The sequence below is a fragment of the Tenrec ecaudatus genome, chromosome 8 (assembly GCF_050624435.1).
Source record: "Tenrec ecaudatus isolate mTenEca1 chromosome 8, mTenEca1.hap1, whole genome shotgun sequence".
Lineage (NCBI taxonomy): Eukaryota > Metazoa > Chordata > Mammalia > Afrosoricida > Tenrecidae > Tenrec > Tenrec ecaudatus.
In genome coordinates, this window is record NC_134537.1 from 38,700,460 (window position 1) to 38,728,272 (window position 27,813).

General features: G+C 43.6%; 1 protein-coding gene across 1 annotated transcript in view; it reads right to left on the reverse strand.

The window, feature by feature from the left end:
- Positions 1–8,673, reverse strand: part of ACAP2 (ArfGAP with coiled-coil, ankyrin repeat and PH domains 2) — a 141,436-nt gene extending 132,763 nt beyond the window's left edge. The window contains exon 1 of the mRNA XM_075556235.1: positions 8,372–8,673. Coding sequence (XP_075412350.1) covers positions 8,372–8,424 — 53 coding nt within the window. The 5' untranslated portion in view covers positions 8,425–8,673. The remainder of the gene's footprint in view (positions 1–8,371) is intronic.
- Positions 8,674–27,813: the final 19,140 nt, after the last annotated feature.

The following is a 27,813-nucleotide window of genomic DNA, read 5'->3' on the forward strand; positions in this document are numbered from 1 at the left end:
TCATCAGTGCTATACTGCATCCTAGATATGTCACTCCTTTCGTGTGGCCCTTCTGTAAGGATCTGTGCAATTATCTTACAGGTATGTTTTGGGTCTTCAAGTCAATCTGATGACTTGTTTTTGAATTTCTGATACCTATTTCCATCTATACCTCATGATCACACAGGCTTTGTGGCTCCCCTACTAGATGGCCGCTTATTTAACTTCAAGATCCCAGATGCTGTATCTTTTAATAGCTGAGCACCATCAGCTTTCTTCACCACCTTTGCTATGCACCCTTTTTGTCTTCAGCAATCCTGTCAAGACGGTGATTATGTAACTGAAAATCATTCTCAAAATTTTGAAATTATAATACTTGTTAAACTCAAACTCACTGCCACCAAGTCAATTCCAACTGCAGCAACCTTACTAGATAGAGCAGAACTGCCCCCTGTGGGTTTCCAAGACTGTGACTATTTACAGAAGCAGAAAGCTTCTTCTTTTTCCTGAAGAGCAGCTGTTGGGTTTTAAACTGCCCAATGTGTAACTGCTATGCCACCAAGGCTCCTTATACTTCCTTAGGAGCCCCATATATGAGTCTGCTCATAGCCTACAGCCAGACTAGTCATAGAACATGGAACTATGGAACACAGAACTATGGAAACTATCTAAGAGCATCTAAAGGTTTTATTTGACTTTAAGTATTTCTTAGTATGGAAATATATATGTTCATATATAAATATTATATTTGGAAGAAGGTGGCAGTTTAATCAAACACACTACTCCATGCCTCTATCTCAAAGACCAAATAAAGAAATTAAACAGACACAGAGGATAATCCAGACACCCTGAACCCCAAATGAAAGGAAAAAGAAGTATGCCAAGCACTGCATGGATGAAGAAACTGCACAGAAGACAGTGAATGACTAGAGATGCACGGGTGCCCGAGTACAATGCGGAGACAAAAACGGCAGGGATCTCAAATGAGAAACTCAGAAAGTCAACTTCACAGAATCTCCAATTGGGTAGAGACACAGGGTAAGCAAATCTGAAGTGAAGCAGGTGAGGAAAGCACAAACCAGATTTAAGGAAGGTAAGTGCAGGAAGGCAGGCAAGTGTGTCAGGCAGGCAAGTGACCACGGGGCAGCAAGGAGCAAGAAAATAGAGATAGATCCACTCAGCTGTAGTAGTTCCTGGTTGCTGAGTTGAAGACCCACATGGAGGGATGGAACCAATGAATGGCAGCTGGATACACAGCTCCAGGCAACCAATGCCTACCCCCACCCGACCTCCAACATTGGGTCAGGACAGGGACCTGACAGATGCAGTCACTTAGAGGTGTGGCTCTCCACATATGCCCACCCAGTGACCATGGCACCCATCCTATTGCCCAGTGGTCTGTAGTGCCCATACCATCAGACAGTCATCTCACAGCACACACATACACAGCTCAACCATACCCCTGATGGGCCCTGCCACAATATTCTCCAGTAGCTGGCAGTACACATTTCCACAGAGCACACATTGCACACCCTCTCTGGCAAATCCCGCAAGTGGCAGCCACTGATGCCCCCCTCATCTGTCACATCCATCACACCTATTGCAAACCCTCACACATATACTTGACAAATGCCAACACCCCCCTCCTGCACCACTGGATCAACAACAGATGATGGCCAACACCCAACCAGTCAACCTCCAGCTGATCCACACAACCTGCAGAGAAAGCCCTGTACACATACTCTCAGCTACTAAACTCATCCACCTGTAAACAAATGGTAAGCACCCACTGCTGCCAAACATGTGACTAAAGAAGCACACTACCCAACTTGCCCGAATACAGCAAAACAAAACAAAAATGTAGGGTGAAGCAGTGTATAAATAGATACAATAACACCTTAGAAACAGCAGACAACATCAAACCGCCCAAAGAACCAGGACAAAATGGTTCAAGCAAATGGCTAAAACAAAGGACCAGAAAACCTTCCTGAGGAAGAAATGGTAATGAAACTACCTGACAGGAAATTCAAGACTTGTATTTAGGATCCTTCAACAGATCAAGGAAAAATAGATAAAATCTAAGAAAAAGAATTCAGGAAAACAATATCAGAACAAAATGACAAAATTAGAAAATTTGAAATAACACAAAAGAAAACCACAACAATAAAATTTCATAAACTAACTAAGTGGAAGCACATAGGAGCAGGACTGAGTCAATAGAAGAAAAAAATCATTGAGCTAGAGAATAAATCACTTGATACTAATTTGCTTCTGGAACAATCAGAAGAAAGCAAGGAGATGAAGAAAGTCTTAGAGTTATGTGAGACCCTATCAAGAGAATTAACCCACATTCAAGGAATCCCAAAACATCAGGGGATGGTGGGGGGGGAAGCCAGGGGAGCATAAACATTTTTTTTCAATATTTATTGGCAGAAGAAATTCTTAATATTATGAAAAACGTAAAGCTAACAATCCAAGCTCAAAAGAGCCCTGAGAGGAAAGACTCCAAAAAGGAAGTTATCGGGACACATCATAATGAAACTCTCCCAAATCAAAGAGTCATTAAGCCAGCTCCTGTAAAACAAACTGTCACCCACAAAAGGAAACAATAAGACTACATACATTCTGATTACTAAGCAGAAACTATGTTGGCAAGAAAACAATAGGATGAAAAATAAAAAATACTAAAAGTAAAAAACTCAGAAACCCGCCTCCCCAGCTATGTATGTAAATTTGTTTATAAAACAATCTTATCGGGAGGGGGGGAAAAAAAAGGACCTGATGCAGAGGGCTTAAGTGGAGAGCAAATGCTTTGAGAGTGATTAGGGCAAAGAATGTACAGATGTGCTTTATACAATTGATGTATGTATATGCATGGATTGTGAAAAGAGTTGTATGAGCCCCTAATAAAATGTTTTTTAAAAATTTAAAAAAAAATCTTATCACACCTTCAAAGTACTCTCCATTAATTTAATAAATTACTCTCCACATTTAATAAATACATTTGTCAAATGTGCGATTCCATTCTTGGAAACATTTCTCAAACCATCTGTTTGGATGAGAGGCAGGCTGGGTTTTTTGGCCAAAATCTGGCACACTGAGATGGCTGTGTGAGCAGATGCACTGTTATGGTGGCAAAACCAGTCCCCCATCTGCCACAAATCAGGCCTTTTTTGTTGCACACTGTTTTGCTATCTTTTCAGAACCTCTAAATAGAAAGCAAGCTTGATTAACAGTCTGACCTGGTGGAAACAACTCTAAATGCACTATCCCCCTCACATTTAAAAAAAAAAAAAAAGAGCAAGATGAACAACAGAAAAGTGGGTGAAGGGAGACGTCAGACAGTGTAAGATATGACAAAATAATAATTTATAAATTATCAAGGGTTCATGAGGGAAGGGGGAGCAGGGAGGGAAGGAAGGAAATGAGCTGATGCCAGGGGCTTAAGTAGAGAGCAAATGTTTTGTGAATGATGAGGGCAATGAATGTACAAATATGCTTCACACAATTGATGTATGTATGGATTGTGATAAGAGTTGTATGAGCCCCCAATAAAATGATTTAAAAACAACAACAAATGAGCACCAACATTTTTGGGGAGAGGTCACGATGGAGTCTTCCACTGACTTGATTGATGTTTGCTTTCGGCGTGGTAAGAAGTTAGAAATTTTCCAACTAACTGTCATTGAGTAGATTCTGTCCTTTTAAGACAAAACAGAACTGCCTCTGTGGACTTCCAAGGCTTTAAATCATCACAGGAGCAGAAAAGCCTCATCATTCTCCCTTGGAGAGGCTAGTGGTTTTGAACTGCTAAGGTCAGCAGCCCAACAGAGCTCATTAAGCCACACGTGCTCCTTACAAGGGAAATGTGTCCCTCTAATACACAACAGACTATTATTTTAACTAAAATAACTAGGGATAGCACAATGGCCTAGACACACACACACACACATATTGTATATTAATGGGCAATTATAGCATCCAGAAAAAGATCCATAGCACATGGGGAATTTTAAATCAGGGGGAAATGATGGCTTGTTGGGGGTGGGTATGAACTGTTAGGGAAAGTGACTTCTATTAGGAAGAAAATAAGATTGTTACTAGAAAATGATAGAAAAATATTTTAGAACAATGGAATGGGGAGATTTAAGAAGCTAATGCTTAAATTTCTGTGTTACAGAAAATACCACAAACCCAGTCAAGTTTTATTAATACAATTATAGTCACGAGCTTGAAAGACAGAGTAAATGGGTGAATTCATTTCCAGATCCACTTGTAAACATTTGCAACACCGGAGATATCAACTAACTTCTCAAAATATCCAGCTTGGAACTTTTTAGGAAACATCCTAAATGCAGATAATAATTCCAACCTCACAAGGTACTTTTAAGATTAAATGGGAGAGCGAGAGAATGTCTAGAAAGTTGCCTGGCACCTTCTTTACCATAAGTTGCTATTGCATTGAATGTAGGACTCAGAAGCCACGGTGAGGAATTCCTGATATTTGGTTCATGATAAAATTACTTTATAATTCTACTTTACCATTTCTGAGATAAAAACATATTTCATCTCATCCTGTGCCCATAAGATTTTCCACATACAAGCCGTCTACTATTAAGAGTTTATTTGTCCTGCAGGTGGGAGGTAAAGCAGCCAAAATTGGCACAGCATAACAGCCATAGGGCCTTCTATCCCAAACCATCTTTTTACTTAAGATTCTGACCCAAATAACTGGACACGATTTTATCTGAAGTAAAACAGATAAACAAAAACCTTCAGGGTAGTATACCATACACATTATTAAAGGATGAAAACTGCTCGCATTACATAAACACCTAAGTATTTGAAAGTTTACTAATGCCAACATTTTTATTCTTGAACACTGCTCAGGGCCAAAATCTTTCACAATTCACAAAGCTCTCACTAATTCCACTCCTCATTTCAAATATGATATTCACTTCTTAAGTAAACCAAAATAACCAGTATGTTGTTTGCTTTTTTAAGCATAACTTTAATAAATTTTTCCACTAATTTATAAAGAGTATATAATCAAACCAAAAAATGAACCCACTGCCATGGCACTGATTCCAGCTCAAAGTGGCCATAGAGGGCAGAATAAAACTTTCCCCACCCACCACGAGGGTTTCCAAGGCTATAAACTTTACAGAAACAGGCTGTCCCATCTTTCTCCCCCTGAGAGCGTCCTCAGCAGGACTACTTCACAGACAGTTCAGGATCTCAAAAGCTCAAACTTCTTCAACAAATGTTAATCAACATATAACAATTACACTAAGGAAAATAAAAAGGTTTTTAGATCTATTTATAATCCTGCACACATTTTTAGATAAACAAGATTTTGACCTTTAAGTTGTTTTGTTTTTACACTGATGCCTAAAAAGCTAAAAAAGCAACCCAAAGCTTCACAACAGAAATGTGCACTCCGAGAAAATGAAACACTGTTAACTGGAATGTAAAAGTATCTACTGATTGATTCAAACTACTAAACACAATGTTGCAACTGCAACATCCTCCTCTCTGCATGTCAAACAGCTTTCCTCTTACTCTCATCCATTTAATAGGAAAACTCATCTCTAACGTTTAAATGGTGAACTGGTTTCCTCAGATGAGCTTTTGCAGTAATTTGGCAGCACCCATCGCAATTAGATCCATATGCCAAACTTGAATGCCACAAGAGTCACTTGAGGAGAAAAATTAAAACAGAAATCCATTTCAAGGCAACACAATAGATCATGCCACTACTGAGTAGTGCAGCTGCCTTATTATCTAAGAGATGAGGCCGGCCATCACAAGTTTTCTATTTTGGTGAAAAAATTTCAATAGATCACTCACAGTATGTACAATACTCTTAAAAATCAACTTTCTCTTACACTTGAGGCAAGACTATTCAGAAATGATCTTTTAAAAATGCAACAGAAATCTACATAGGCTTTAAGGTTACAGAAAAGCTGTAAAAATTAGGAAATGTGAATAATTTGACTACTATCTCTTGACATTCTTCCCTCTGTGGTATAAATCTAATCTGTCAAAAAATGTATACAAGTTATCTGCCTTCTGAGTTTTGGTCTCTCTTTCCAATTTGCAAGAAGGCCTAGGGGTGCAGTGGTTAGGCTCCTGGCCACTAATCAAAAGGTTCGAAAGGTCCATGATTCAAACACCTCAGCCAAGCAAGCCACCGTGCAGGACAAAGATGAGACCCTCAAAGATACAACAATCAGCTTCCTTAAAGATTTGCAGTCTTGAAAACTGACAGCTCTACACTGTCCTTGGAGTGGCCATGAATCAAAATTGACCCAGAGAGCAACAGGCAATACTGTAATACTTGAGACAACTCTGAAAGCCCCTACATTCTTAATTACACTAGATACAACACTCAAGTTTAACAATGTTTGCTATGAGGTTCCATACAACTTCTCTCTCCCTGCCCTGGAGCCAATTCTGACTCACAGTAACCCCGAGAGAACAGGGTAGACCTGCCCCTGTGAGTTTGACTGTAACTCTACAACTTAATCACTCATTCCCCCCCTTTCATAATTATTCAATCATTCTTGTCATCAAGAACAAAGGCATCACATGGTTTGTGACCAAAACTCATGACTAGAAATATTTCCAAAGCATTTCTCTCAACTTTAAAAAAAAATCAAACTTAAAGTGAAACCCATTGAGCTTAAAGCCATATTCACTGAGATACTGTGATTAATTCATTTAAAAATAAATAGCTGAGTCATCTTTTTTTAAAATTCACAAAGAGCAGTGCATTTTAAAAATGACTGTGGGGGGAGGGGGGGCGGATGAGGAGCTGATGCCAGGGGCTTAAGTGGAGAGCAAAGGTTTTGAGGATAATGAGAGCAATGGATGTACAAATGTGCTTTACACAACTGATATATGTATGGATTGTGATGAGTTGTATGAGCCCCTAAAATGGTTTTTTTTAAAAAGACTGTGCATGCATCACACCACCCAAGAAACTAACTTCTAAGGTGGTCCTACACAATCCACTTATGCTTCTTCTCAGTCCTTCAGGTCACACACAACATTAAAGTTTCAAAAATTAACCACAGTCAAGCCACGTGCCGGTTTGTTTGCTTTTTGGCTGGTTGGCTGTTTACAAGCAATAGCCCTAAGCGCTAAATAAAATTAATACACACACACAAAACAAAAGTTAGCGTTTCTTTTAATGTTCTCTATAAAGTATAAATTTCTTAGTGTTACAGGGCTCTCGTTTGCTTTCTACTGGAAGGAGAATGGGAAATTAAATTAAAAGTGATAAGTACAGTCAGTTCCCAAGCTGCGGAGGATGCAAGAATTTACTATCCAGGCTTGGCCTACAGAGCAGCAGCCAGTTCTCAAGGGAAGAGGACGCTCTCCAGAAATGTCATTATTGACCGGAAGTTTGGAAGGGCTTGTTTGTTTATGGCCTAAGGAAAGTCGGACCAGTCCCGCTGTCAAGGAGAAAAAACTGCCTTCTACCAAACAATCCAGGAGTTTCTCCCAACGCCTGAACCGGCAAGCGCCTTCTGGCACCCGCAGGCCTGGCCCTCCTCACATGGAAGGGCGGGCAGCCCATGTGAATGGGAGTGCCACCAGGGCAGTTTAAGTGACAGATCTGCAGGGAGCATCCGAATGTAGAGGAACACTCGTGCAATCTGCTGGGTCCTCCTACTTCCGTTCCCAGAACAGAAATGCTCTGTTTCTCCGCGTCCTCACCTCCCGGCTCAGCACCTCTCCGCAGCCGCGCTCTCCCCTTCGCAAAGTGCTTAAGTGGAAAGAGCAGCAGAGAGTACTGGACGAGGGTCGATAGGCGGGGTTCGCCCTGGTACCCCCCCCCCCACCCGCCGACTCGGGACCGCCGGCCAGTCCACCTTCTGCCCCTCCTCCGGAGCCCCTCGGCGGGGCACAAGGACGAAGCCAAAGTGGGCGTCCCGGCTCGCCCCCTTCCCCTACCCCCGCCAAGTGCCCAGAGGAAGGGCGCAAAGAGGAACTAAGTGAACTGCAAGTGGGTGTCCCCGCGAGCTCCCCAGAGGGGGTGGGGCGGGAGTGGGGAGGCCGAAGGAGCGGAAGGGGGAAGGATGAGCAGCCGAAGGGGAAGGGACGAGCGCGCGCCCGCAGAGGTTACCCCGGCCTGGGGGAAGGCGGCCGCACCATTTCCTCGAAGCAGAGGACGAGGGAAGGCGGGCGAGGGGGTCACTCGGGGGCACCCGAGCCCTGCCCGCGTGAGAAGCCACGGCAACGGCCGCTCGCCCCCGTCGGAAGCGCGGACGGCGGGGATCCTGGCCCGCACGGCCGGGCCGGCTATGCCCTCCCTCCCGCCGCCGCCGCCGGGCAGCGGCTCCCGGGCGACGGCGCTCCCGCGCCGGACGGCGGGGCCGGTTACCTGAAGCGGGGCGAGTCCTTCAGACACTCCTCGAAATCCACTGTCATCTTCATCGTGCCTCCGCCTCGCCTGGCCGGCGGCGCTGGAAGAGCCGAAGGAGCCGAGGGAGCAGCCGCGCTGGGGAGCCGGACGGCGGCCGCGGACGCACGGCGGGACTAGTGCTGCTCGGAGCTGCGGACGGCGCCCTGCCCGCTGGTCATAGCAGCCGCGAACGCGTCGGCAGCAGCGGCGGCGACTGGTCAGGCCCCAGCCGGCCCCTCTTCCTCCCGCCCCTCGCAGAGCTGGGCCTCAGGGAAACTGCCCCGGAGTGACAGCCGCGGCCAGCCAGCCACGAACACGGCGGCCAATGGGAGGGGCTTCCGGCAGCACCGCCTGCGGGCGCTGTGGCAACGCCTCTGAGCGACAGGAGGCTGAGCCAATGAGCAGCGCGACCGTGGGCACCGCCTCGCTACAGCCGTAGCCGAAGCCAACCGGGATGCCCCGACGTCGTTAGGCGGGATGCGCCGGTTGCTGGGAGGCCGGCAGCTGGGGCTCCCTGGGAAGGAAGTCACGTGACCGCGCGCGGCGCTTTCCTCGGAGCCTCCGCCTCTTCGCTCGCTTCAGCCCCGCCCTGCGGAATCGCCAGCGCGGAGGAGTTGCTGCTAGCCCGGGCGGAGAAAGATTTTTTTTTTTTCTTTACAGCAGTTTTGGCAGAAGCCTGAAGCGGTCAGGAGCAAAAATGACAAAAATGAAAAGATGGCCTAAACCATCGCTTCCCTTCAGTGCAGGAAAAGTCATGCCGGGAGAAAAGGGAGGGTAACTGTAAGGACAATATCCGTGTTTAACATAAAAGTTTCATTGTTAATCATTTGGAAATTGCTCCTGGGAACATCAGGTCACACAACCAGAGAGCACTTCCTGAAGTAGCTGGCGTTTGGGACGGGCACTGAAAGATGTATGATTGTAGGGCGTTTCAAGAGCTACTCTCAAAACCACCCAAGACAGTCCCCCTCCGACGCACTCTTCTGCCATAGCTGTCCCTGTTATAAAACACGGATTCCGAAGGTAAGGCTCACTGTAACCCTCAGCAGCACCTGCCCTTGAATCCACTGCTTTTCTGGGACGCTCATTGCTAGGATCCTAATCGATCCTCACAATACTACTTACAGATTCAAAGATGCCATTGATTAGGAAAGTCCCATGGATACGATTTTTTTAAGTATCCACTTTTTAAGCCACCCTAAAACCATAAGCATATTCATAAAATATGCACACTATTAGGGTATACTAACAGCATAGTGGCTCTGAGAGGAGGCACACTTCTGCACTGTAAAAGGGAGATAAAACACCACTAATCTCGTAAAGTTGTCATGAGACAACTTTAAGACCTATAAGGACGCTTAAACAGTGCCGTATAGTAATCACTCAATAACTGTTGGCTATTATCATAAATGTGCCACTTTCTTCAGTTTCATAATCAAAACCTGTCTTTCTCACTTGCCTTGCTTGAAGTCGTTAACCCTTTTGACTCCTTGACTAAGTATAGCATCATGATGGCATGCTTTTTTTTCATAACCTGTAATTATATCTTGATCTCTTTAGCATATTTAGAAATTAATGGAATCATTTTGAGAGATTTCAAAAACTATTCATGTGTTATACATGTTTCTTTTATTAGAAACATGGCTTCTCTTTTTAATTGAATTCCACAAGGTCAGGCTGTTCAAAACCACGAAGATAAGGCTTTCTACTCCCACAAAGTTAGTCTCCAAAACCCACAAGAGCTGCTCTACCCTGACCTACATCATCTTTACAAGTTGGCATCTACTCAGTGGCCGAGATGAGGGAGAACCCTATGCTTCTTTTCATACCTAGAAGCTATTAACTAATAAATGTCCAGTGTCAGATGCATCAATTGGGGTAGTCAACCTTTCTGTAACTTCTATGTCATATTTACCCAGAAAGTTGGCAATTTCCACATGTAACTACATTTCTGATGCATAACAAGCAATCTGCTTACACTGAGCAAGTTACTGTTTCACAACAACATCACAGTGGATCCTTTTTGAAGGATCCCCTAAAGTGATGCTCTGAGGTTCCAATTAAAATTCAACTGCATGATACCCTCCATGCAAAAAACTAAGCTAATTATCAACTGAACATCTTCCTTCTTTGGTTGGTAAAATTTGCATATACCCAGTTAGTAGTAAAAACATCACAGTTGCTCTTATCTGATTGTGGTAAAAGAGGCATTTTCAGGCATCAACTGTGAGATAAACACTAAATTAGAGATAAACACTAAATTAGGAAACATTAAAAGTAGAGCAGGGTGAATGAAGGCAGTGGGTCTTAGGAAGAAATACAATATTATTATTTTGATCTACTAACACTAGAAACTTGAGATTCCAAGAGTTCTGCTGCCCTGCCTTTGCTGTCTGCCTGTGAAAAATGTTCCCTCTCGCTTCTTAAAAGGCACCCCTTATGCCATCTCTTTCAGGAAGCCTTCTCTGCTGGCTAAAATACAGACCTCCTTTCAACACACTAAATTTTAGTCAACACACACATGTTCTAGATTCCTAAAGGATATAAATTCTCAAAGCTTAAACCTCACTCAGTGATCTTCTCCCCAGACTTCTGTGTCTTCCTCCATGCAGTCAGGAGGTCTGGGCGGTCAAAGCCTGTCCCAGAATGTTTCCGATGTTCTCTGAGGATCATTTTGACCAGACATCCTCTAGCAGAGAGGTGGTTTTTCTCCCCTCCCTCGGGCTGCTATACCAAGGTAGACAGCCAGAACCTATCCCTTTACTTTGGGGCCTGCACTAAATCATAGCTCCAATTTAAGAACAATTGGTCCTTACATCATAACCCTGCTCCATACTCCCCCTCAGAAAGGGAACACAGAAGACACGGTGCTGTAGCAAAATGTGGCGAAGAAATTAGATGGTGCCCAGCTTTCAGATAAAATAGCGTCTGGAGACATTCAGGCTTGTCTCCAAACAAGCAACCACCTAAGTGAGATATCAACTGAGTCCACATAAAAGAAGCACACCCTCGCTCTCTGTTTCTCTGCCACCCCGAGTGTGGTGGTGCTCCAACTTCACCATGTCGTCTCAAAAGACTTTCAGGACCAAGAGATTCCTGGCCAAGAAACAGAAGCAGAATCGGCCCATTCCCCAATGGATTCGAATGAAAACCGGTAATAAAATCAGGTACAACTCCAAGAGAAGACATTGGAGAAGAACCAAGCTGGAGCTGTAAGGAGCCCCATGAAGGGTGGCACACATGGCCGCATTTTCCCAGGCTCAAATCATGGATTAAGACTTTTGTCCCCATCTGATGACTTGAACTTCTGTTGGCAAATAATCTGGTTTATTCCTTGGTTTTTTGCTTCCTAATCAAGTTTAACAATAAATAATGTAATGCTGTTGGTGTGGGAAAAAAAAAGAAGCACACCCTCATCAATCACGAAAGGATTATAAATCATACCATCCAAAATCGAAGAGGGGTCAGTATCAGAGGCTAGATGGTGAGAATCTGGTTTGCAGAAGGCTATGGATGACAGTGGGCCAAAGATTCATTTGTGGGAACCACATAGGAAACTAGCCTCCGGTGATCTCCCTCTAACCACACTGAGGGATGGGAGGAAAGTGGTTACTAAACAGAGTGTATTGGAGAGATGAGTATAGAAGATCAAAGGGACTTGAACAGTTAAAATCGAGTCAGTTGATCCCCCACTCTGATGAACCATGGACCTCATCTGGTTTTCAACATTTTCTGTATTTTTGTTTGTCCATATTAGGGTTTATCTCAGAGCTGTGATGTCATTGAGAGTCATATAACATCCTCGGAGTTGTGTTGTATGTTTTTCTGTGTTTCAGTATGTGAAACCCAGGATGGATGAACCTATAGGGACAGCAAGTAGAATAAGGGTTTCCAGGCGGTGTAACTGGGCTGAGGGAGTGGGGAGGGTAAAAGGGATTTGATGTCAAGAAGTCCAGGAAGAAAAAGAATGTTTGGAAACTGAATGTGGTAGCAGTTGTACAATACTGCATGATGTCATTGAACTGTGGTATGATGATGGAATGATATATGTATTAACACCCAATTAATAATATGTTTTATGGGGGGGGGGGAGAATCTATCCCTTTACTAGTTTCCAGACAGCTTACTTCCCACCTTCATGCAACAGTTTCCCCTTGAGGTGTATGTCATCTAAACATTCCAATATCTTATTTTTCTCTTTGCGATTATCTCTCAATTTTCTAGTAACTCTCTGCCTTAGTTTGGCTAATTGTGCTACAAATTATCTCAAGAAAAGTGAGTTATCATGAGGGTAGCCTTGGGCAGGCACTGGGTAAGGGAAGCACAGGAAGCCGGTCCCTCTGGAAATTGCTTTCCTCTCCAGGCCTCTGTATCCCCTGTCTCTCTCTCACTTCTCCTCCACCAGGTTTCCTCTGCTTTCTGCCCCTATGAACCTGGGGAACATCCTCACTAGTGGCGCTTTCTATAAGTTGGTTATCAGTTGGCTCCAGGCCTGAGCAGGTAATGTAAACAAGAAGCTGACCAGGAATGTTGTTACTAGGTTCTGACTCACAGAGACCCCAGTAAGACAGAGGAAACACTACGGGGAGAGGGGGAAAGGGGGGGGGGGACGGACTGGGCCACCTCACAATTGTTCTTATGTTTGAGCCCATTGTTGTACCTACTGTATTAACCAATCTTCCAGAGGGTCTTCCTCTTTTTCACTGCCCATTTTAGTCTAGGTAGACTAGAGAAATAAATTCATAGAGACACTCGTGTATAAGAAAGAACTTCATATACAATAGCAATTGCATATTGAGTAAATGTCCCAGCCCAGTCCAGATCAAATCCATAAGTCCTAGATTGCCTCATATGGCTGATCCCAATCTAAAAAGTCCTCTTCAGACTCACGAAACACATGAAATGATGCTGAATGCAGGAAGATCATAGGCCAGTGGGTCTCCGCATGGCTCTTTCAGCTCAGGGCACTAGCATAACTCCATGTATCTCAGCTGCAATGTCTCCCAGGGAGTGAGTCTGTGTCCAGCAAGCTATTTATCTCCTTAGCGCCTCTAAATGAGGCCATCAAGCCCCGACCTGATTGACAGGCTAAACTCCACCCCTTCACTCTTAAGTCTCAAATTGACAATAGATTATGTAACTACCACACTGCCCCTCTCCTTTAATAAGCATGTTGTCTTTCTCCAGGGTCTGGTCTCCCCTGACAACATGTCCCAATTACCGAGATGAAGTCTCCCCATCCTTGCCCTCTGGCTATACTTCTTCCAAGACAGATTTGTTTTTTCTTTTGGCAGTTCAGGACAGTATGAAATGCTGGAATTTTGGTGAAGGTGTGCTGCTCAGATGTCCCTGAATTGTGTAAAGAGTTTGGTCTCGATGATTAACCTGAAGGCTAGCAATAGTCACTACCCAGTGACCAGAACAGGGGTCCTCAAACTACAGCCCGCAGGCCACATGTGGCCCGCCGAGGACATTTATCTGGCCCGCCGGGTGTTTTACCCCTTTTGTTTTTTCACTTCAAAATAAGATACGTGCAGTGTGCATAGGAATTTGTTCATAGTTTTTTTTTTAATAATAGTCCGACCCTCCAGTGGGTCTGAGGGACAGCAAACTGGCCCCCTGTTTTAAACGTTTGGGACCCCTGCTCCAGAAGAGACCTGGCTGCTTTCATAAAGTTTATCCAAAGAATCAGAGGACTCCTCAGAGGGAGGCAAGGATGACAAGACTTCATCTCGGTACTTTGGACATGTTGTCAGGAGCTTTGTCTTGGTTCGATCTTGTTCAATGCTCATGGATGCAGCAGTCAGGATCAAAAGTCAAGTTGCAGTAGGTAAATCTGCTACACAAGACCTCTTTAGAATATTGGAAACCAAGGATGTTCCTTTGAAGACTAAGGTGTGCCTGACCGAAGCCATGGTATTTTTCAATTGCCTCATAGGCATGTGAAAGCGGGACTTTGAATAAGGAAGCCTGAAGAAGGATCGATGGATTTGAATTGTGTTGCTGGAGAAGAACATTGAAAGAATCATGAACGGCTAAAAGGACAAACAGATCTGTCTCAGAAGTAAGGCCAGGCAAGGATGGTGAGAGTTGGTCTTACATACTTTGGACATGTCAGGAGAGAGCAGCCCCTGAAGAAGGGCACCATGCTTGGTGAAATGAGGGGCATCATAAAAGAGGATGGCCCTCAACAGGATGGGTTGACTGAGTGGTTGCAGCAATAGCCCAAGCACAAGAACAATTGTGAGGATGGCAAAGGACCGGGCAGTGTTTCATTCTGTTGTACGTAGGGTCACTATGAGTTGGAACTGACCCAATGGCACCTAACAACTTAGTCCTCCTGGTAGAGTAGTGGTTACGTGTTTAAGCTGCTAGCCACAGGGTCAGCAGTTCAAATCCACCAGTCCCTGTGTAGAAGCAAAATGAGCCTGTCTGCTCCTGTGAAGAGTTACTCCCTTGGAAACCCAAAGGAGCAGTTCTGCTCAGCCCTCTAGAGTCACTGTGAGTCAGACTTGACTTGGACACAACAAATGTTGTTGTTGTTTTTAAGGAGACAAGTTTATTACTGAAATAACTTGTCTGCAGCCATTCACTGCAACATTCTTAACCACAGTTTGGAATACGCCCACGTATGTATGCACTGGTACCCAGTAGCAATACTTTTCTACTCTCCTTCATATTGCTCCTCTGCAGTTCTTTTCATAGCAGTGCTGGCTGGCCTTCAGATTTTACAAGAGAAGCTAAGTATCCAGATTTTAATGTGGCTGCTTTGCTCCTGTAAAATATCATAAAGCACTGCACAAAATGTTCTGCCATTCAGTCCATTTCCATTCATAACGACCCTACGGTGTCAGCAGCTCAGACTGGAGGGGGACGCGGATAATCATAATGCTTACACCGTCTGTTAAGTTCTGGGCCAGAGTATCGCACAGGCTGCTGACACCGTGACACGCACTTTTCTTGACATCTCTTCAGCACTTGACACTGTTGGCGAGTCCTTCTGGCCGGGTACTCACACCACTCTCTACTCGCTAACCACTCGCACCTTGATGTAGTCATTCGTCAGTGGGTTGTCATCACTTGCTCTTTACCAGGGATATAAATACGCTGTCCGAAATGCAAATGGATTTTGAGCTCACTTTTAATCCTAGCCCTGATCTAAGAATAATTCGTTTTTATCATGTGTCCCTGCTTGGTGCTCACCCTCATGAAGAGATCACTGAAGACATGGGTGCTACAGCAAAGTGTGATGAAGAAAGCAGTAGTGCCAGGTATCAGAAATGGTGGTGTCTGAGCTCTTAAAGACTGGTCTTAAAACAAGTAGCCATCTAAGTGAAGTATCAGCTAAGTCCACGTGGACGAAGCACAAAAGCCATTGTGGTAAAAGGATCTGAAAAATTCCTGATGTGGGGAAGGCTGTGTTGGAGCTTAAAAGCTGAGCACCTGGTTTGGAGAAGGCTGTGGAGGACGACGAAAGCCCAATGTCCACTTACAGAGCCCCCACGTTGATTAAGGCTCACCTGAATTCCCTTGATCCAGTGACCGAGGATGTGCCTAGTCTTGTCCGCAGACATGGTTGATTGGAAAGTGGATTACTGCAGATATTGTTAAGTTAAAATTTAACATCTTACCGCTTGTTTTCTTTTTTACCCATTTTTAACTTATTCTGCTTTATATTATTATCTGCTTTCTTTGGGATTGAAGTTTGTGTGTTTTGTTGTTGGGGCCTTTTTATGTATGATTTTCTGTATATAAATTCAGGATAGATAAGCTACAGAGAAAGTTACTAAATTATTAGTGCCTTAGAGTTATGGCAGGGGATGTAAGGGAGAAATAGGAAGCAAATAATAATGGGTACAAGAATGAAGAAAATGTTCTAAAATTGATTGTGGTGATGAATGCACACTTTAAAAAATATATTTAAACCATTAAATTATCTGGTACATGAATTATATGTTAATAAAACTTTAAGTAAATAAAATAATGCTATGGTCTTTAAACTTTCCTTAATAATAGAACCTTTTGTTTTAAAGAGTAAGTCATTCACCAATACTCAATACTAAAATAAAGTGACACCTGGTGTAGTTGAAAGGGATGGGACACTCAGGACTCTGCCTACTTGGTTCTCTCCCCACCCCAGATGACCCTCAAGTGGACTCCACTCAGCTACACTGTGTGAAAACCATAGGTCTGTAAGATAAACTCCGATCCCTTAATTCCATAAGTAAGGGGCAACATTTGCTAACCTCCTCCTCTGTCGGTCTCTCTACTCCAAATGGGCTCATTCATGCAGGCAGGGATTTTTCCATGTGCTTTTTCCCAATCCCACTTTTTGTTCGTGGTCTTCCACTGCCTTCACAGGCCTTCTGTGTTGGGTGTCCTCGGTGAGCATGTCTTCATAATTAACACTTGGTGTAAATGAAATCTCACAGGTTAATGCCTCATCCGTGTGACATGACCTGACTTCTTTGAGGTGTCCTGGATGTCTTGTCACTCTGACACATAGTGTTAGAACAGGGCTCCATTCAGTATTCTCCTTTGAGGGTGTTATGCTAATGTTCTCTCCAGACCTAGAGCTCCTGGGCTGACATTGTTCTTTTCATCTTTGTAGTTCTAGAAACTAGCTAGTGCCTGGCACTTACAAAGTGCCTAATAAATGTTGGACAAATCAATGTATTCCTCCAGTTCTCATTCAAATTGCTATAATTACTTCTGTATCTGAATGTATTTCCCTATCAGATGATGATGCCTATCTGACTGGCTAATAGGGAGGATGAAATAAAATATAAATAATATCATACAATACTTGATGATATTTTAAAACTCATAGAATTTATAGCTTACATTCCCTTGAGTATTAATGAGGCTGAACATATTTTCACACAATTACTGGTCATTCATATTGCCTCTTTTGTTTTCTACTTAGTTTTTCATAGGGATAGTTTCCCTTCATTTGAAGAAATTTATATTTTCTAGATATCAAATATGTGTCAGTGATATCTTTCATCGTGAGCTTCTCCCAGTTAGTGGATACTCTACTTATGGTGCTATTTTCTAAGCAATGTGGTGGACTGAAATCTCTTAAGGTGGCTTTTCTACCCACGTCTCTGTAACTCACACCAAATGACTGGATAGAACCATGTAAATAGGGTGTGAGTAACACTAAGATTTAGTCTTGGAGGGGAGGAACACTAGAACTGATTGTAATTATGTATCTACAACACATTTTAAAAGTGATTTAACCATGGAAGGGATTCATGGGCTGTGGCTAATGGCTTGGCTGGATGGTCAGGGAATTGGAAGGACGATGATTGGAAAATTGGTGACAAGGAGGTGTGGGGAAGAGGTATGTGGATAGATCTCTTTGAATGGGCCAAGAAAGTAAAGGTAATTGTATCTCACATGAACGCTTACCAAGGGATTACCTCTGATGAGGAGGACTTTAATAATCAAGTGGATAAGGAGACTGGTCCTCCTCTTTCCTCTGCCACTCCTGTTATCGCCCAATGGGCACATGAACTAAGAGGACATGGTGGCAGAGATGGAAGTTATGCATGGGCACAGCAACATGGACTTCTCCACTCACTAAGGGTGACGTGGCCACTGCTGAGTGCCCCATTTGCCAGCAGCAGAAACCAACATTAAGTCCAAGATATGGGACCATTCCTCGGGGAGATCAGCCAGCAATTTTGTGGCAGGTTGATTACATAGGACCACTTCCATTATGGAGGGGGCAGTGTTTTGTTCTTACTGGAATAGACACCTACTCTGGATATGGATTTGCCTTCCCTGCACGTGGTGCTTCTGCCTCAACTACTATTCGTGAACTTACAGAATGCCTCATCCACCGGCATGACATTCCACATAGCGTTGCTTCAGATCAAGGAACTCACTTTACAGCAAATGCAGTGCGGCAATGGGCCATTTCCCGTGGAATCCACTGGTCGTATCATGTCCCACATCATCCTGAAGCTGCTGGCTTGATAGAACAATGGAATGGGCTCCTAAAGACACAATTATGGTACCAACTAGGTGGCAACAACTTGCGAGGCTGGGGAAATGTTCTCCAGGAAGCTGTATACGCTCAAACCAGAGGCCAATATATGGTGCTGTGTCTCCAATAGCCAGAATTCATGGGTTCAGGAACCAAGGGGTGGAAACTTCTAGTGATTCACTTGCAGCATTTTTGCTTTTTGTCCCAGCAATCCTGTGTTCCTCAGGCCTGGAGGTCCTGGTCCAGAAGGAAGGAGCTCTCCCACCCAGAAACACAGCACGGATTCCACTGAACTGGCAGCTGAGAATGCCCCCTGGCCACTTTGGGCTTCTCATGCCTTTGGATTAACAGGTCAGGAAGGGTGTCACTCTACTGACTGATGTGATTGATCCTGATTACCAAGGAGAAATTGGACTGGTGTTACACAATGGAGGTAAAGAAGAATATGTCTGGAATCCAGGAGATCCCATAGGCCGACTCTTAGTCCTACCATGCCCTGTGATTAAAGTAAACGGTAAATTACAGCAACCCAATCCTGACAGGACTTACAGTGACCCAGAGCCCTCAGGAATGAAGGTCTGCGTCACCCCACCAGGCAAAAAACCACAGGTGCTTGCTGAGGGCAAAGGTGATACAGAATGGGTAGTAGAAGAAGGTAGTTCTACCTATCAGTTACATGATCAATTGTAAAGCGAGGTTTGTAATTGTCAGTGTATTGTCTTTTTATGTGCTTATTTCATATCTTTCCTTTGTTTAGGTATGATATATCAGCTACAACTGGACTCAGTGTGTTTTCATTTATATGTATGATAGATGATTGATGATACATGTGAGTGTGATTTCATCATTGTCCGGAAATTATATAATTATATATGGCTAAAGAATTGTGTACAGGTGCCAGGTTGGCAAGGGGTGGATTGAAGTAGTTAGTTTATTGTGCCAGCCTGGCTGATAAACACATGTGGGATTAATTGAAGGGCGGAGAGATAAAGCGGACCCGTGTGTGGCTGCCTTGCTTGTTCTGTGCCTCAATTTGCAAGCTACACTACCTGTGGGACACCTAACCTGTGGACTGTGTCACTGCAATTTGAGGTTCCTTCAATACCTGCTTCGCCACACAATTGGAATGTACATCTCTTGAGCTGGGGACTGACTGTTGGTGACCTGGCTGACTGTTGGTGACCTGGCTGACTGTTTGTGACCTGCCTTGCTGTTTGCTGCCTGTGCCCGGATAGCATGAATCACTCTACAGAGGACTACCTGGCGACCCTCAAGACTTGAAGAACTGCCAGTGTCTCACAACTGTCTCACGGGAGTGAGTTGCACTAAGCCATTTGTACTGCTCTATAATTTAACTGTTTATTTCTTGTGTTACATATCTAACTATCTGTGTGTGGAAGAATGATTTCAAAAAGAATGCCAATAATGGTTGTACAACATGAAGAATAAAATCAATGACACTGAATTATACAAGTAGATGTTGTGGAATTGGTGAATATTCTGTTGTATATATTTTTGCCACAATTAGAAAAAAAGAATAAGTACAACTACAAGGAAGAGTAAAATGTTCTAGAATTGAATATGGTAACAATTGTACAACTCTTCTTGATATGATTGAAATATTGGATTGAATGACATGTGAATGAAGTGCTAATAAAACTATTAAAAAAAAGACTTAGTCAAAAAAGAAAAAGACGTAACCTTACATATTTCGGATATGTCAGGAGAGATAAGTCCCTGGAGAAGGACATCATGCATGGTGTGATAGGTTCATTATGTCAACTAGGCCTCCATAGGAATATGTGGGCATGGTTTAAACAGGTCGAAGCTTGATTGGAGGGGAACAAGGATAAATGGATTTCCAAGGCCAGTCCCCTTCTCTCTTTCACCTTGGTGATGGGACCAGCGTGCTGCTGCTTACAATAGTTCTTTGCCTCAGCCATGTGCTGCACTACCTGTGAGCTGAGTCAACCCATGGATCGTGATGCCTTGCCATGCTGCTGGTGGATTGTGTCACTGTGAGTATATCACTAGAGCTCAAGACCCCATTGGGGTCTGCTTCACTCTGCCCCTTCACTACTGACTGTTGCTGCCCCTCTGTGCTGTCTGCTGCCTGCAGGCTGACTCTGCCCATCTTACCTCAGAGCAGACTCCAATGTCTGCTTCCTTGACCTTGTACCAGCAGAATTGAAGAATCTACACAGTATGTTAACTGTTCCACGAAAGTGAGTTGAACTGAGCCTTCTGTACTGCTGTGTGGACATGTAGAGAACCCTACCTAAAATACATGGTAAAGCAGAGGGGCAGTGAAAAAGAGGAAGGCCCCCAATGAGATGAATTGATATAGTGACTGCAACAATGGGTTTAAGCACAAGAAAAACTGTGAGAATGGCACAGGACCAAGCAGTGTTTTGTTCTGTTGTGTGTAGCGCCACTATGGGTTGGAAGCACCTAACAATGACAACAAAATTAACAGAGGGGACTGGTTTTGTAATGACCCCTCTAGCTTTATGGACGAGCCATGTTTGTAGCTGGAGCAGAGAGAAAGTCCGGGACCTTCAGAAGAAGAGCATGTTCAAGATCTCTGAAATATGGAAGGCCAACACCAGAGGCACTGGAGACTGGAACATGGAGACTATGGGACAGAGGAAAGCAACGGGGCCAAGACCACAGACTGAGGAAAAGAAATCATGAGACACAATAAAGGAACATCTCCAAGACTAGGGACTGTAAGATAAAGCAGCAGGCGGGCTTCCTGGTCAACAGAGGCAGAGGCCAAGGGACAAGGGGGTCGAGAGGCTGAAAGTTAAAAATAGACTTGACTGATGGCTGAAGAGAGGTGTTGCTGCAGCCCGATGACTCCTTATTGTTTACTGATCCAGACCTTTGGTAACTTATTAATCTATTAACTTCCCTGAAAGTTGTGAGTTGTATCTGTGAGTTCTGTGTGATTGAGCCCAGCATGTCCATCGAGTGCTGTGGGAGGAGCAGTTGGTGACAGACTAGGTAAAGAAAGATAGAAGGTGGAGGCATGCCTGACCTGTGTCTCATGGCAAAGAGAAGCCAGCTAACGCCAGATATAGCCCCCGCCAGACCATTTTTCACAAGCCGACATAATGCATCCAAATATATCAGTCTCTCTCTCTTTTTTTTTTTTTTTTCAAATATTCAGTCTTTTCCTTTATGATGTGTTTTTGTTTGGTTTTGTTGTGTGTGTCTTCAGGAATTCTTCACAACCCTGCGATCATAAAGATATTCTTTTTCATGTTCTTCTGTAAATTTTATTTCTCTTAGGTAAGTATGTAATTCCATGTGAAATCAAGTTTTGTGAATGGTGGCAGACAGATACCTCCCCCACCTCACCTTTAACATATTGTTAACTAATCGTCTCAATCGAAAAGTCCATCATAGTACATGTCTTATGTACACATCTCTAAAAGCAAACAGACCCTCTGCCCTGGGATGGATGCTGACTCAGAGCAAAGAGGACAGCTGCTTCTGTGGATTTCGGAGGCCATACAGTTTGATGGGAGCAGCAAGTCTCACCTTCCAAGGAACAGCTGTGGATTTGAGCTGATGCCCTTTTGGTTTGCAGCCCAACACATAATCCCCTATGTCACCCGGGCGCCTATTTACACATCACATTCCCCAAATGTTACTTAATGCAAGTAAGGTGTCTTGCTTTTCTCTATAGACTAAATGCCTGGTGTAGTCCAGGGCATTGAAAACACTAAAAAAAAAAAAAAAACTGTGTGTTTCTGGACTCTTAAAGTCATAACACCCCAGACAATTGGAACTTGAAAGAACAACAAAAAATAAATACCAAAAACCTTTTGGGTTGACAAGTGAGAAATGAGGCCCAGTGACAGCATACCATGCATCTCTGAGATCACATGGGAATTGGGTGGCTGGGCCAGGGCTCAGTGCGCACTGGATCATGCTGCACTTACCATAGCCACCCAATCCTGAGCAAAACCAGGACTCAGCCAGCCAGAACAAAGAGGTAGGCTGGGATCTGCCACAATGACAAAGGACTAATGTGATTAGCCTTTACCAATTAAAAAGGAAAATATAGCGGGAGGAAAAGAAAAAAAACAAGAATGGAAGAAATACAAATGGACGAAAAGAACTATAGAATTCAGAAATCAAACGCACGCAAGAAAGAACGATAGCATTTTCCTCCATATCAGCTGGTGACGATAGAACAGAATAACTCTTAGAAAATAATCCATCAGAATATGAACTTCCTCCCAGGAGATCCTGTTTCCTTCACTCACTACTATATTTCAATCCAGGAGTGCTGGGGGTGCATCGTTTGAGTACTCTGCTAATCAGAATGTTGGGGTTCCAATGCATCCAGCGTCTCTGTGGGAGAAAACACCTGGTCGTCTGCTTCCACAAAGAGCCCCCATGGTCAGTTCAACTTGGTTACGAAGGGAGGCTGTGAGTTGAAATCAACTCAATGGCATAACTCTTATTATCACCTGGCATAGGACCTGGTAAACAGGATCAGTACCTTTCAAACAAGCGAATGAAATGTGGCATGCTTGACAGATGTGATAGTAACTATATTGTGATCACATGTAACGGGTGCATGTATCAATAGGCAGTTGGTAGAACAGAGGAATAGCCCCTGGTTTGAAATCAGGAGAGGTGTGTGTCAGGGGTGGATCCTTTCACCATAATTGTTTAATCTGTGTGTTGAGCAACTAATCAGAGAAGCTGGATTATGTGAAGACTGTGGCATCAGGATTGGAGGGAGGCTTAATAAAACCTACACTATGCAGATGACACAACTTACCTTGTTATAAATGAGGAGGACTTAAAGCACTTGTTGATGAAGATCAGGGACTGCAGCTTTAAAGTCGAACAAGCAGGGAAGCAGCAAAGCCCACCTGGAAGAAGCACACCAACCTGAGGTGATCAGGTATCAGGCATCCGAAGACCCCAAACAAACAGTTATTTTGATGGGAATGAGGCGGGTCAGAATAGAGACCCAAAGCCCACCTGTAGATAATTGGCCATTCTCTCACAGAAGAGTCACAAGGAAAGGATGAGCCAGCCAGGGTGCAGGATAGTGCTAACGAAACACACATTCCCTCTAGTTCTTGCTTCCTCCCTTGCATGACCCAAGTGCTATCTTACAAATCCAGCTAGACCGGAGCATGTGCACTGCTACAGACAAGAGATCTCAGCACACATAATCCAAGACAGATAAACCCCTGAGGACGGATATTGAGGGTAGCAATACCATGAGGATAGGGGAAAGGTGGAGGGGTAGAAAGGGGAAGCCGATCTCACTGATCAACATACAAACACCCCCCACCCCTCACCCCCAGAGACGAACAGACTCGTGGGCGAAGGGAGACAGCAGAGGGTGTAAAATATTAAAATAAAAATAATGGATAAAAGATTGAAGTTGTCAAGGTTTTTATCTCGTTTGTATCCATAATCAATGCTCATGGAAGCAGCAGTCAAGAAATGAAATGATGTTTTGCATTGGGTAAGCCTGCGGCACAAACTCTCTTTGAAGTGTTGAAGAAGGAGGATGTCATTTTTAGAACGAAGGTGAGCCTGACCCAAGCCAGGTATTTTCAGTTGCTTCATATGCAGGTGTAAGTTGGATATTGAATAAGGAAGACCCAAAAAGAATCTATGCATTTGAATTGTGCTGCCGAAGAATCTTGAAAATATCATGGAATGCCAAAAGAACAAACATCTGCCTTGGAAGAAGTGTAACCAGAATTAGGAATGGTGAAACTTCGTCTCGTACTTCGGACCTGTTATCCGGAGAGACCGAACTAAAACCAAACTCACAGCAGTCAGTGACTACATAACAGGAAGGAACTGCCCCTGTGCGTTTCCGAGACTGTAGCTGCAAGAGTAGAAACCTCTGTCTTTCTTCCCCAGAGGGGCTGGTGATTTTGAACTGCTGACCTTGCAGTTAGCAGCCCAATGCACAACCACTAATGCATGGAAAAAGACATTATGCTTGGCCCAGTAGAGGGACAGAGATAAAGAGGAAGACATTTGATGAGATGCACTGACACAGGGGTTGTAACTGTCGGCTCACACATAACAACCGTGAGGATGGCAGACCGGAGTGGGCCCGGTTTCCTTCTGTCGTGCAGTCACTCCGAGTCGGAACCGACTGACAGCACCTAACAAGGTAGATTCACGTAGTGTTTGCTGCAACCGCAGCTCACAGAGCTGCTCCTCTGAGGAAGGCACCGGATCAGGCAATATGGTGTTGTTAGGCAGAAAGCCAGAGCCAACTCCATGGCACCTACTGAGAACAATTGCTGAGGGAGGCGGGCAGGGCCAGTGCTAGGGCCCGTCTGCAGACACGCGCAGTAACAGAAGGGGACGAACATAAAAAACGTAAGGAAATGCCTGTTTTTAAAAGGTACACAGCTTGCTCTTCTGCAAAATCTTGAAGGTGAGAAGATAACTCTTTCCAAAAGGAAACTGAAAACTTGTACAAGGGGAAACTTTATTAAAACGTGCGTGATATTGTGCAGATAGAGATTCTCAGACGCTGTTGGTCCCATAGGCATCGAGTTGATTATAACTCATAGTGATCTTATGTAGTGTTTTCAAGGCTGTAAACCTTTATGGGAGTTGACAGCCTCATCTTTCTCCCCAGGAGCAGCTAGTGGGTTTGAACTGTCCACCTTGCACCTAGCAGTCCAAAACTTACCTGACAACACCACCAGGGCTCCTTATACACTGTAGAGAGATACTTAGCACTTTCCTAAAGAACAAGTTGGCAATATGTATCAACATTTAAATTATGTATACATTTTGAATTTATGCTCTTTTTTTTGCAAGCATGTATATCACTTTTATAATCACAAAGAAAAGATTTTCAATTTGAAAAAAAGTTTTCAGACTTCTATTTATCAAGGAAGTGGACCTTGAAGTGTTTCAAATTTTAAAAAATCATTTATGTCTTGCATATCTCCATATCTCCTGAATTAAAAATCTTCAACACTAAGACAGTTACAATGAAAGTAAAAAATAAAAGAACTGAACACTTTACGGGAAAGAAAAGCTAAAAGTTATATTAAGAACCTAGGCGTCTGTTCTTGCCTCTCCCCCACCCCATTTTCACAAGGGGGGGAAAAATCCACCAAAAGAAAACACTTGTTACGTTGTTCTAATGCTCCGAAGGATTTCCTACCAGTTTGTCAAGAAAGGCAAACGTTTTCCTGAGTTACAAGAGGAATTTACTGGAGCGTAGTTTCTGTTCCTATTTCCCGTTAGCTGCTGAGGTGCATTTCCACTGATAACTCACTTGAGTGTTGAATTCACGCCTTTGAAAGTGCTTACATATGGAGATGTGGCGTTATCACAAGGACACTCCAGCACTTCTTTGTAGTGGGCCACTAAACACATTCCTCTTCCTCTTCACTATTGCTTTGATCTACTGGTTTCCAACACAAGAAGGAATAGGCTTCATCCAAATATCAGGTGGCTTTCACTTGTTATGATTTTAAAACTTCAAAATTTGTATGTGGAAAATGAGCTGGATTCCAGGAACCCAAGTGGAAGGTGAATTTTGAGAATGACGAGGGCAATGAATGTATAAGGGTGCTTTACTCAATTGATGTATGTATGGATTGGGATAAGAGTTGTATGAATCCCAATAAAATGATTTATTTTTACAAAATAAGTAAATAAATACATTTTTGTAATGGTACAAAAAAGGCATAGACAATCGAGTCACCACTCCCTCATGCTGTCCATGCCTGGGGCTCTCAAGTGTTGGGCTTTACTGCTTTTCTCCTTAGCTGTCAAGTCACCACCCTCCTTCAATAAAACATTTACTACATTCCTTTGGGTTTCTACCTCATTCTTTTAAGTGCTTCTGTCTTGGTGGGGATGCTGGGGAACTCAGTACCATAGTAGCTGTGGACACAGTGACCCCACAGACAGGAGAACTGAAGGGAAAGAGTTGCTTTCTAGTGCCCCGGGGAAGCATAAGGTGTTAGAAATAAATTCTTCTTTCTCCTTTTCCCCATCTCTCACCTCAGTGTTCTCGTTCCTGTCATTGCTCCCTTAAGTTTGTACTGCGTATGGCAGTGGCTCTCAACCTTCCTCATGCCGCAACCCTTTCATACAGATTGTGTGGTGGTGACCTCCCAACCTTAACATTATTTTCGTTGCTACTTTATAACTGTCATTTGCTACTGTTATGAATCAGGTGAAAGGGTCGTTTGACCCCCTAAGGGGTCGCGACCCACGGGTTGAGAACCACTGGTGTATGGAGACAGCATGCCAGGGAGAAGAGCTGCATCTGGTTTTCATCCCTGGCTCTTCTGCTGTGGTGGTTACATCATCTGTTGTCAATTTGAGACTTAGAGTGAAGGGGTGGAGTTTATCCCGTCAATCAGGTCGCAGCTTGATGACCTCATTTGGAGGTGCTAAGGAGATAAATAGCTCACTGGAGCTATCGGACTTATGAACTTGATCTGGACTGAACTGGGATGTTTTCTCAATATTTAATTGCTCTTGTATATAAAGCTCTTTCTTATACACCTATGAGTCTCCCTAGATTTGTTTCTCTAGTGAACCTGAACTAACACATCTACTCTCTCTTCCTGGGAAGTTTCCTTACCCTCGGGAAGTCACTGAAGCTCTCTGAGGCTGTTTCATTTCCCACAAAATGGACAGTCTCTACATTTTTCACGGGGCCATTTCCAAACCAAATAGGACACTGAATGAGAGAGAACGCCGGAAGCAGCGAGGAGTGCTTCCGCCACCACCATCATTGTTGTGATTACGCATCAAGCTGGAAGAGTCCATTGGCCAGGCGTCAAGAGCTTAATAGTTCCTTGGTTTGTTTGAAGTCATCACTAACAATGTTAGTGTGTTGTTGCCTCTAGAAGAGACGCATCTCCTTATTGTCTTAGGGAGGAAATGCATTTCAAAGAACTAAGCGACACATACATAGAAGGTGCTTTCTGGAACTATTCCTTCTTTTTATTTTTTTAATTAATCATTTTATTGGGAGTTCTTAACGTATCATAACAATCCATTATTCCATTCGGGTCAGTATAATTGTACAATTGCTGCCACCATCAGTTTCAGAACATTTTCTTTCTTCTTGAACTCTTTGATGTTTTCCCTCCCTCCCTTTTTACCCCCTCCCTCCCTTCCACTACCACCCAGAATCGTTACTATTATATTTTATTATTGTAATTATTATTTTTAATTATTTTTGCTATCTCTTACATGTGATTCCTTCTTTTTAAGTGTGTTACTGTTTCTCAGAATTTGTGAAGGAGCTTCATCTCTGGCCAACAAATATACAGGCTTCAAAAAGTTCATGGAAAAAGTGCATGATCTTTTTTTTTCCCCCCTTGCTCCCTGCTCCCCCTTGCATGATCTTTTAATTCCACTTTTGCTATACACTATTTGAAGC